General features: G+C 37.0%; 1 protein-coding gene across 2 annotated transcripts in view; it reads right to left on the reverse strand.

The window, feature by feature from the left end:
* Window positions 1-12318, reverse strand: part of INO80 (INO80 complex ATPase subunit) — a 61858-nt gene that overhangs the window by 29472 nt on the left and 20068 nt on the right. For both annotated transcript variants that reach the window (XM_079308500.1, XM_079308501.1), the window contains exons 15-24: window positions 9933-9992; window positions 9213-9355; window positions 8066-8150; window positions 7446-7563; window positions 6983-7068; window positions 5886-6053; window positions 5295-5428; window positions 4558-4625; window positions 3353-3446; window positions 2091-2268 (exon numbers count right to left, since the gene is read on the reverse strand). In XM_079308500.1, the coding sequence (XP_079164626.1) occupies window positions 2091-2268; window positions 3353-3446; window positions 4558-4625; window positions 5295-5428; window positions 5886-6053; window positions 6983-7068; window positions 7446-7563; window positions 8066-8150; window positions 9213-9355; window positions 9933-9992 (1134 nt within the window). The remainder of the gene's footprint in view (window positions 1-2090; window positions 2269-3352; window positions 3447-4557; window positions 4626-5294; window positions 5429-5885; window positions 6054-6982; window positions 7069-7445; window positions 7564-8065; window positions 8151-9212; window positions 9356-9932; window positions 9993-12318) is intronic.

The raw sequence follows: 12318 nt of genomic DNA on the forward strand, positions 1-12318 counted from the left end.
AAGAAAAGCCTTTCCAGATTTTTACCATTTCCTTTTTCCTCTTTTCTCACCCTCCTCACTCCCTAGATGTTACTATCTTATGAAGCCCAAGAGGAAGCCTTGGAGATGTTACACTGAAAGCTTCTCCAGTTTAGACTAAGGAAAAAGTTCATTTTCACTCACAATAATGTGCAGTGCTAAAAGACAAGCATGTAAAGGGCAGCTTGTTTTTCAGCTCTCCTTTTTTTTGCACTCCCCAACCACCCTTTTTTTTTTAAAAGGTGTTTAAATGCAAGCTCTGAAAACACCATTCTGAAAATACAGCTTATTTTGAAGTGACTTCAGGTGGTAATTTGTCTAATAGGCAGGTTAGAAAACAGCTTTAAAGTATCTGTCATAACTGCAGGGCTATTCTTCCTTTAGATTTACTGGGGTTATCACAAATGTATCACACACACTGAAGAACTCTGCTCCTTAGCTGGCTGTTTTCTGTATTGAATGTATTAGTTGCAACAGTCATTAGTCACACACAGTCAACAGCCCTGGGAACCCCTAGGACACAAGTACTGACACCCTCAAAGAATAGAAATTATTTGGAGAAAACAAATTCAAGTTTCAATCTTGCTAGACAGTGGTATAGGTGGGTCTGTAGCCTATCCAAAATGCTTTACACTTAATTGCTAATATTAAAACCTACATATGGATATTCCACATTTTACATTTAAAATCCATAATCTTAATCCACCTTCTGTCCTTCAGAAAATTTAATGATTTTCATTTTGATACTCACACACACCAAACCAAGGGCTATGCAAGGATTTAGACTGTCTTTCTACATATGTAAAAATGAATGCTACCTTCTCTAAGAGCACACAACTTCTGATACCATCTTCTTTACTGCCACACTTATGCCACCACACAAATTAACCATACCAACAAAAGGACAGAGCTACACTTCAGTCTCAGAGATTAGCACTGTAGGCACTATAAAAACAGCTGACTGTAATCTCAAAAAAAGTAACTGAAAGCAAATACACATAGCACAGAGATTTTATCAAGCTAGACACGGAAACACAGACTATTGAAATACCAGCACAGCCAGAGTTAACAGGCACACAGACTCACTTGGCTGGCCCTTTGTTTGATAACTAGGAAGACTCATTTTGTTGGCTTTGCTGTTAACGCTGCAAAACATGACACCAAGTCCAAGGTTGGTTTCCTACTGCTTACGCGTCTTCAGTTTCAACTTCCTCTACACACTATTCAATTGAATTCTGGCTATCTCCTTTCCCCTTCCAGACTCATGAGCAGAAGCAGTATTCCCTAGAGAAATTTGGCATGATCTCACTGTTTCAGAAAAGATTTTTTTTTTACTGCATATCTGATATCTGCCCTAGATGCTTTCCTGACTCCACGCTATCACTTCTGTGAACTTATTTCCCAGTGAACTGAATCAATGGAGCCTTAATCTAACTCAGGAAATAAACTGCAATTTAGTCATAAAAAGGCAAAATCTTCACACATATCCTAGGCCAAAGATTAACAAAAATGATCTTGCATTACAAAGTAGTTTGAATACATCTGGATCTACCAGACAGCAGCAGAAGCAAATTTCATAGTAGAAATGCACCACTGAAAATGATTGTCCACCAACTATATAAAACACTGTCAGGCTGGTCTCTGCTTTCTCTAGCTGCTGCAACAATTGAATTCATCAAAAACAGAATAGTTTCAGCCTGAAAATGAGCATTTTACACATAACAAACATTATGAAACTCTTAAGCTTAAGTCTCTACATAACAAATCATGAATCTAGTTCTGTTGCTCCTGTATCTACCTTTGATGCTCCAGTTATACTTTGAAATCTTCTAAGTCAACTGATTTATTCATTACAGCAAGTTTTGAAATGTAACACCAAAAGGGAAGGAGATAGGAGTTAAACTATTTTTCTGTTCAGCATTCTAAAGCCTCTTAACTATCTAAAAAAGCAGACAGTATCATCATTCCATTTCTAAGTTTGTTTTCCCTATATTATAAGGACAGAATGGTTTTCACCATTTCTCACTCATGAGGATTTGCTACTGTCTCCAGATCACAGAAATATTGCTTACCTGCAGCAAAGTGCAGCTGTGCAAGTTAGGGAAAGACAGTGGGAAATTTACATCAAGCAAGAAATCCCTGTTCCTCAGAAAAAATGACCCCTGCTCTTTGTCCTCTTCAGTCTCCATCCAGGAACGCATGTGATGGAGCCTGTATGATGCTTTCAGAGACAGGAAAAGAGCTAACCATCTGAAACAAAACACAAGAGATGCATTTACTCACTGCTTTGTGAAAGAAAGGCTTGAATATATTACAGCATAACTCTATTTGACAGAAATGGGGTTTTTTTCAGAATATCAGGTTTACAAGGTCTTGCCTTAAAGAAAATTATTTCTGCTAGACATCTTCAAATTATTCTAATTTCAATTTTTTCTAAGGTGGCTTAACCAAATCTAAGTGATTAAATCAGGATATACTTTGAAGCACTTAATCTAAAATGGTCAAGCCTCAGTTAGCCACTACTGTTTAAAATTGCACCAACTTCTCTATAAATTACATATAAATTATTCATAACAACTGTGTAATGAATACAGAATTTATCAAAAGAAATCTGAATTACGTTACTGAAATGCAGTCAAGAAACAGTAATTCAAAATAACGAGAACAAAAATATATTACACTTACAAAGCCCTAAAGCATAACCTTTATTTTTAATAAAGACCTCCTGTTAGTATAAAATTCCTTAGAATTACTATTAACCTCAATGAGAGTCCTTTACAAAGTACACTATAACTTAAAGATCACCTCCTCTTTCAAGATAATACAGTTGATACTGTAAATCCACAGTGTTAAGCTTACAACTCAGAATTCCACATTAAAAAAAAAGATGTGGAATGTAGGTAAGATGGCTCAGGGCTGAAGAACTAAAACCACAGCACAAGTGTATTCCAAGTGTGTTTAAAGCACACTCTCAAGTGCAACTGGTAAGAATTGCACTGAACTGGCCTTCCAAAGTCTGGATTCTGTGCCTGACAATGACAACAACCTGCAGCATGACCCTAAGCAAACTCTCCTTTTGCCCTTTGACCATCTCGTGTGTTTGCAATGTCAACTCTTTGTAACACAGGGTATTTTGTGACAGAGGCACAAAAATTGCATTACGTAATGGTGCTCTATATCTGGAGGAACACTCTAAAAGTTGTTCTAGTATTAGAGAATGATAGAGAAATTGTAATATTGGGAGGCATAGCAAATGCAGATTTAGACAGGAATGACTGACATCATCTGTACTTTTCCTGTAATTACTAGAAGAGAAAAAAAAAGTTGGCCTCACCTGGCTAAATGTCCCTGATTCATAAGGTTTGCCATTTCTGCTGGAGAGACATCAATAAACCGGAGGAAAGAAAAACAGCTTTCTTCATTGATGCCTAGGTCACAGAAATACTGAAGTTAGGCCAACACATTTCACACACACTCATAGCTGCAAACTAAATTTATTTCATCAATTTAGGATACACATTCTATGATACATGACAAATCTAGGTGAGTAAACAGAAGATCCTAATTAAACTTAGATCATTTAGAAATACTGAAAATTCAATTTAAATCTCTGCTGCCTGACTCCACATTCCAGTTCATTTTTAAGTGTGGGCAAGAGAAGGATACTTAGCAAAAAAGAGAAATACATTCTAAGCCCAAGGGCAGCCAGTAAGGAATTTGTTTCATTTAAGAATCAACAGGCAGTGTGCATACTTGCAAATTTGAACAATTATCTTCCAGACAGCTGATCAGCACATGCACACCTCAGGATGCCTGTCTCACATGCTCTCTGTCACCCAGGAAGTCAAACGGGTTAGAAGGAGATGCAGGTATTGGAAGGGAAAAGCCTTGCAGGCTCACCCATGTGCATTGCATAGCCCCAACACTAGCTGAAGAGTTCCATGCTAACAGATTCCAACACTGTAATGCAGCCAGTATCTCTCTTGCTTTAGACTTCTGAAGATTTTTCCATCCCAGTAGCTGAGTGATCTAATTAGCTCTTGTAGGAAAAACATTCAATCATCTATAATAAATTGTATCTGTCAATACCAGCAGCTTTTCTGGGGTTTTTGCTCATTGACAGATTCTGGGTCACTTGCATCTCATCTAATTTCTAGCTGAAAGTAGGTTGGCAGTTTAAGATACAACACAGAATGTACTGAAATGAATCCAAGATTTCTTAGAATTGAATCTGTGAAAAATTCGCATTAGACTAAAAAGGTAGCACTAATCTCTTGAAGCAGGTTAAAACAAGACAGAATGAATTAAGATACAGCACTAGGATTAAGCAGTAACTAAATGACAAGTTATCCACAGATTCTTCCAGCTGCTTTCCATCCTTTCCTCTCTGAGCAAATGAAATGCATGCACAAAAGCTAACAAAATTCTAGTAAACTCTGATGAGATTATCTCAGAGAACTAACTAATCTGGCCTCTCAGTCCTTCCCCCTGAAGAAAACATAACAAAATCCAACTTGCTTCCCAAGACTGTAAACCTACCCTTCCTGTGGAAGAGAGACTGCTGGATGTGATCTGGTGCAAATGGCGAAAGTAAAACCCGTAACCACCTGAAAATGAAAGGAACAAAACCAAACATCACTAAGGAAGTGTTAACACATAACATGTTCAGTCACACTATCAGCAGAAGATACAAAGTAGGCATTCACTTCTTCACTCTAAGTATCTGAATATCTGGAATTGCAGGGCAATAGAAGGAAAGTGCCATCAGTCTATAAGCACTCGTGCTAATTTGACATTTAGATACATAATTGACTGTGGAATTGCATAGTATTTTCGAGAAAAGCTGATCTTGTCTTCATACATGTCTCTCTGGCATCTTCCCTTAGCACTTCTCATAACTGAATGCAGACAAAATTAATCAAGAATTGCCATGGTTGGAGAAAATAGTAAACTGCACTTGAGCAGATTCTCCTCATCCAAGATGAGCATCAAAAACTGTCAAGACAGTAGCAAATGCTCACTTATACCATGTTGCAACAGACAGATACCTATGGCTTCCTGGAATGTGAAAACTCACTGAAGGGAAATCAGGTGGGTTTTTTTGTTTTAAGAATCTTAAAACTTAATTCTACTTCATATCATCAGCAACAACTCTAAATTCCTTTTCCTGACTTTCTTACTCCATCAAAGGGCTATTCTGTGATTAGGACTTACAAAAATAAAATAAATTATAGTACTAAATATGCAAAACTGGATAGGAAGTGGAATAGGCTTGCCTGTCCCGTGAGTGGTTAAAGACCCTGATCTGTCCATGACGGTAGATGAACTTGGAAATCTGGTATGGCTTTAGGGAGATGTGAAATGGAGACCAAGTTTCTTGCCGCTCAAACAGCTCTGGGTGATTGCACACCTGTAAGACAGAGAGTATGTCAAAAGCTGGGAGGAATGAACTTAGTTCAATGCAGCATCTACATCCCAAATCAATTCCATGACCAATGATCACTAAAACTTCAGTATTGCTTAATCTTGCATGGTTATTTTAGTGTATCTGCACAAATTTGAATACGGCATCATACCTTTTGCTCTTCACATAACAGCCATTACCTCTTCTTCCCAAGTGAATGGCTTCCTTCAACCAAACTAACCTTTGTAACCAAACCAGTCAGCAGATGAATGCATTATAAGGCTAAACCACTTCTTCACCCAATATCATCCTGCACCACATCCAAAACACAACTGAACTGCATGCAAACTTGCTTACCTGTGCCAGACTTTTTTTAATACCGTGTTTTCTAGAAACCCGTATTTTAGTTCTGTGCTAATGAATGATCATACTTTTCAAAAATTATTATTTAAAATAGCCTTACCTTCCTAAACTGCATGACTAGATTCATGAGACTACTAGTGGTGGTCTGTGCTTGCTGAGTAGTGCCCATTGATGACTGCAGGAGGTCATCAATAGAGATTTTGTTTTTCAGAGCTTGGTACAAGAGCTTCTGTCGACTTGTCTGCTGGCAGTACATAAGAATTTCAATCTGCAAAACGAAAATGAAGATTTAGCCATTTCTATCGCTAAAATGAAGGATGATGACATCAATGCACATAAAGTTGAAACACACCTTGAGGAAAACATAACTTTCTTAAAAAATACATTTACAGGCAGCTGCATTCAGATCTGCATTTCAGGATCTAACCTGGAAAGGACTTAGCTGACAGATGTGTTTTGGAAAGCTTGCGTAAGGATGTAGGAGACAGACCTCTAAAAGTACATGAACATAACTAAGTAAACAGACATTCTTAAGAAGCTGACATCACCCCTGCAGCTGATCAGTTTAAAATCTGACTTGAATTCTACCATCCTACAGTTTCCCACTTTGAACAACAATAAGGAGTGTCAGGAGCCCACAACAGTGACGGGTACATCACATAACAACAGTGTCTGTGGGAAGTCCAAGGACTAAGAAATTAATAAGCACTTCAGAAACAAACCAGATCTCTCTCAGCCAACGGTGCCAAAATCCAGGGACTGATGACAAGGTATCTAGTATTGCTAATATCCATGTGACTGACAAGACAGAGGAATTTGATGTTGCCACTATGTATTTCTCACTCTTGTGCAGGCAAAAAAATCCTAAACCCATGCCAAATCCTTCACAAAGGCAACTTGAAATGCTCATCACCCAGTCACTGTTGTATCAATCTCCCTCACTGTCAAGGTATTTCATTTTAAACTGGTAACAAAATGCTTTCCCTGGGAAAAAAATTTGTTAATTAGAGGTTCTTCAGTTACATTCACATCTAATGACATTGCTGGGATGTGGTGCAAGAAAGTGAAGCTCCATGAGAAGCCTACAGTCAAATTTCAGGTATGCAAACCGACAAACGAGTTTGCAAAAATCAAATCTAGAACAGAGCTATGACAATACAGCTGTAATACTCATACCATAGAAATACTTTTTCTCACCTTATCTGACAGCTCATTTTCCACATCCTTCTTGATTCTTCTCAACATGAAAGGCTTTAGGATCATGTGCAAGCGGGACAGTTGGTCTGAAATAAAGGGAAGGGGAAAGAAAGAACAATAACTTCAAGAAAGAAAATTACATGACGTTTTACCACAAATGAAATCCCTTACTGCTCAGCCATTTCCCCCCATGTGAGTTCTTGAGCATTGAATTGATATTTCTCTGCTAATTTTTCTTTTTCTAAATGAGTACTGTGCTATGCTGTTTTTCTATTCATTACACATGCTATATTACAGTCAGAAACTACAACATAAACTATCGACAACAATCCAGCAATGATCAAATCCCATTATGCATCCTCTGCTTTAGATAACATATCCCACAGAAAGGTTAGCCATTATTAGTTCAAAAAGGCAACAGATTCTTTATACAAAAATGACAGCAGTTACACACTGCACTCACTCTCATCAATGGCAGATTTGTTCTCTGCATGGCTCTCTATGTCCTTAGAAAACCACTCATTGAACTCTTCATGGGAATCAAACAGTGTTGGCATGATAAAATGCAGCAGAGCCCACAGCTAAAAAGGAGAGGAGAAAACACTAGATTAGCAAAAGTTACCCTACTGACAAGATAATAAAGGATCCCAAAATCTTGCAGCTCTTTACAAGCAAAATCACTTTACTAGTGATCCTGAGACATAGCAAAATTAAACAAAACTCCAACTGTATTATCTTCCTGCATCCCCCTAAAATGCCACAGCTATCAACTTAAAAAAAACCCATTAGAAAGCAGTGAGAAACACAGCATAAATGCTTCAGTCAACAAAAGGAAAAGTCACTAGAATTAAGATTTCATCTTGTAATCTATTACTTCAATTATCTTTAGTTCCACTTTTATTTGAATATGTGGCAAGCTTTCATATTTTTCAGTCCCAGGGCTGATCCATGTTTGTTTGCCAATGGTTTCCTACAAGCAAGATCTCACAATCACACAAATACAAGAGGTTTCTCAACTGTTTACATATATTTAGTATCCATTCTTGTTATAAAGAAAATCCACTCTTGTGAGCTCCCAAATACCTCAGCCATTGTGTTCTGGATTGGGGTCCCAGTCAACAACAATCTGTTTCGACACTGGAACTGTAGTAGGATCTTCCAACGAACACTGGTGAATAAAAACAAGTAAAGTCATTTCTAGAGAAAGCTGTAGAATGATATGAAACATAAGGTACTTCAAGGCCAATTGCTTTCAGTGAGTTTCCCAAATGATCTCTGGAAGTCAATGGACAAAACTATTGCAGTTGTTCCCCAGTCTTTCAAAAGACAGCTACAGGAAAAAGTAGCCTCTTTCCAATTAAAACAAACAAAAAAAAAAGACTATAATTTATTTTATTTTTCTAAGTATATTTTTTACTCATTTTAAAGCAAATTCTTACTAATAAAATCTCATTATCAGAATAATTAACTTTGCAAAAGAAACACAATCAGAATGTCATGTATTTTTGAGACTTTACAAGAGGAAATGTATAGGCTACTATATCAGGAGTGCCAAGCTATACATTAAAATCCTCTTAGAGGGGTGGTTTCCCAAGAATGCTGAAGAGACAAACTTTGTCAGAATGAGGCTACATCTAAAGCAATCCTCAACTTACTGAGTACAGTGGCAACTTGGACAAAGGTTATGGGAAAGCAATTACAGAAGTAAAGACGGACAAATCCATTACTTGAAAACAAACAGAAAACTTTCTGGCATAGAGTCTCATGACACAGATTGGGCTTTACTGCAGCCAACAGTACTCATGGGGTTCTGACCTTCATTCATGTCTGGAAATGCCACTGAGTAAGGAATCAAAATAATGCATTCAATGGAGCCAATATAAGCCATATAAGCTAAAGACTAAAGGCCATTCAACAGGTAGAATTCTGTGAGTAGTCGAAAGAGAGAGTGAACAGCATTTCACACTGTTTTGTTTAATTGTCCTGTGCTCCATAAAAGTTTCTGTTCCTGAGCTACCTCTTAATTACATATGACATATTTGGAAAAATCAAAATGCAAAAAACCTAATGGATGAATTCAGTGTTAAAGAGTTACATAGATATTTAACTAGGTTAAATACTTGAGAGGTCTTACATGTGTAAATTTTAACTTCTGTCAACTTATGCTCTCTTGATATTCCTCCAAGAGGCTGATCCACAGAAAAAAATTTGTTTCCAGTTAGCTTATTACCTGGAGCTACTCTTGAGTGCTTGTGCTTCATCCAGAACCATGTACTGCCACTTCACTCGCTGGAAATACTTCACATCTTGCACTACCAGTTGGTAACTGGTAATCACCACGTGGAAAGGAGCATCCTGAGTATACAATGTCTTCTACAAAGAAGAAACAAATGTCCACATAATGTAAATATACTGTCAAGAGTTCACTGTAATTTCAAACTTCTGCTTTACAATCTTCTCATTACTATTGCATTTTCCCCACCTGACTTTTAAAATTAATTATATCACAGTTACTCAACCAGTGGACCTGGACTTTCGCCTTGCACAATTTCACACGCTTCTTAACATGCAAGACAAGACCTGGGTACTGAACCCTACAAAATGCTATTGTTAAATAAGGAACAATCTTGACAGAACTGCAGGGATTCTGGACTGGAGCATTCTGAGTTAGGTTACCCAAACAGAAAAAAAAGGCCTTGACACTGAAACTTCTTGCTTTATTTACAGAGCTCTAGTTCTTTATCTGAGCTCCACACTGCATTGAATTGCTCTGTCTGGTAATGCTCTTCAGCACAAGAGAAGTGTTCCACCTCATTATTCTCAATGCAAATGGTACTAGAGGAATGAAGAAACTGCATCCACACATTAGTTTTGTTTGGTGATGTGCAGCAACAGTTTCTGGTTTACTCTGCACAAAGAAAGTCAAAGAACACATTTATGCTGGTATTACCTGACTCCAGAACTTTCTGATCACTTTTCTATCATGGGGATTTCCCCAATAAGGTAGCACCTGAAACAGTAAAAAAATACAAAGACATTATTTTCAAATAATGACACCAGCTCTGGAATTTTATAGTCTGTAGTCCACAAAATGGCATACCTCTTTCTCCAGAACAACAAAAGGGAAATTATCTTTATTACCACCAAGAAAAATCAGAAAGCATTAAAAATACTTTTAAAAAGAGCACTGCAGGAAAAGGCACATCAAGCAACTTGGCCTGATCAAGCTATGCTGGGAATCTAAAAATCTCCATTAGCATTTAGCACAAACCATCTAGTCAGGATTTTCTAAAAATTAAAAATTATACTTTGCTTATGGCAGAAAGAGGTCTGCACTCAACTGCTATAGATAAACCTAGAGGACTAGATGGCTTGTTGCCTGTTTTAACAAACCCTATGGTCCTGCTGGTTTTATATTCAGAACTGACCCCAAAAACCTGAGATGAAGTTAAAATGTCTGGCCTGTATATATTTAATACAATAACTTTAAAAGCAAGCACTACTGCCAGAGAAATCTGTTAATCTACAGTTCAAAATGGCACAGGTCCTATTACTCAGACCTTTGCAGTGCACTGACTCCTGTCACTGGTTAATAATATTGTACTGCCATCTCCTGCCTGGTGGAAGGACTTACAGTCAGCTAAGACTGGAAGGTCTAGGAGGAAGGAAGAATGCTGCTTTCTGAGATGGTGAAAAATCTTACAACTTCCACTGACAGGTTCAAAAAGCCTTTAATTGACTATTCTTCCTATTGTTCTGAAATAAGGATGCTTGTAAAACAACCAGACTGATTGAAAAGTGATTTGTCTTTTAGTTTACATGTTCTGCCATGGACATAAATTCACTGTGATTTACTACAAGCAGAACTGACTGCACACTTCTGTATGATTAGAGGCAGAAACAAAATGGTTGAAAAAGACTGATGAAGTTGTAAACATGTGACGGTAAGTTTAGAAAACTTTTTTTTAAAACTTTTTTTGTTCCACGGATGAGGTAAACATCAGCATGCCATAAGACCAATACCCCAAAGAACAGCTATACAATGATATAAACAGTTTGAGGTTTAAGTCAAAAAAGACAAAACTATCTTTTCACAAGCATCCTGACTGCATTTTTCAAACATTTGCTGTATTTTATTCCTGAGAAGGAGAAAGCATAAACAGTAGCCTGCCTATTCTATACAATGAACTGATTAAAGGAAGTGAGAGAAAACAGAATGGCCAACAGCTCTCAAGTTTTCTAATCAAGACCCCCTATTACTTTTGGGCTATGAAAAGACACAAATGGATTATTTTTAGGTTGTGTTGGCTTTTTTTTTTTTCTAGTACCTCCTCAATAACAAGTGTTTGTATTTCTTCATCAGCTGCTTTAAAGGCTTGGTAATGCCAATTTATTCCAAAATGCAAGTCACTTGAATAATCAGTACTGAGATATGCTCTAGCATAATTGAACTATTCTCTCTTCTCCTCATACAGATACGTCGAACTACAGAACACCACAACCAACACACAGTCCCGTCATGGATCTCCAAAGCAAGCTATTTGATAAAAGCTAACTTCTTTAATTTTGCCCTGCCATAGATAAAAAAAAACAAGTATCGCTTATAGTAATACATTCAAAGTTCTTTTTCTGTACTTTTTAAAGTAGCCAAGACATTCAAACAATTAGCCTGATGTCACTGGTATACTGATTACTCAATAATTAAGTGTCTTCTACTGTTTTCTGTAAAAAGGAAAATTCAATGTTTAAAAAAAAAACCAATGAAAACTTCTCCATATCAAAAGTTACTATATCAACAACCCAAATACTTAAACTATGATCTGTTTCTCTTTTGCAAATGTAACTGCAAGCTTTTGACAGTATCCTGAATTCTGAAATTCCAGCACTGCTTCAGCAATACACATTTCCTTTCAAATTTTCCTTTGCAATACTCCAATGTTTTCTACTGGGGGACAGATACGCAGCATGTTTTTCAGTAACTGATAGCTCCTTGTTTTCTAATTTACTATGTTTCACATTCATAATATATCTGGAAAACTCCACTTGTTTTCTTCCAATCTTTTTGTTCTTATCTGCTTCACTTGTCTCCTTTTTATTGATTATTAACTGTATGTCCATGATTCTTTTATTTTTCTGTAATAACTACACTTCGCTTCCCCTTATCTGTTTAGCGTTTGTTCACATACAATCTTTATCTGACTCAAATTCATATGAATTACTGAAAACACAGCTCTCACCCTAAAGACATTACATAAAACTAAGTTAAGAAGGTGTCTTTAAGTCGCTGCAAAATGAAAGCCACGTGATTAAAGAAAGAATATTTTTAAGCGCCAGAT

This window comes from Erithacus rubecula (assembly GCF_903797595.1).
Source record: "Erithacus rubecula genome assembly, chromosome: 6".
NCBI classification, from domain to species: Eukaryota; Metazoa; Chordata; class Aves; order Passeriformes; family Muscicapidae; genus Erithacus; species Erithacus rubecula.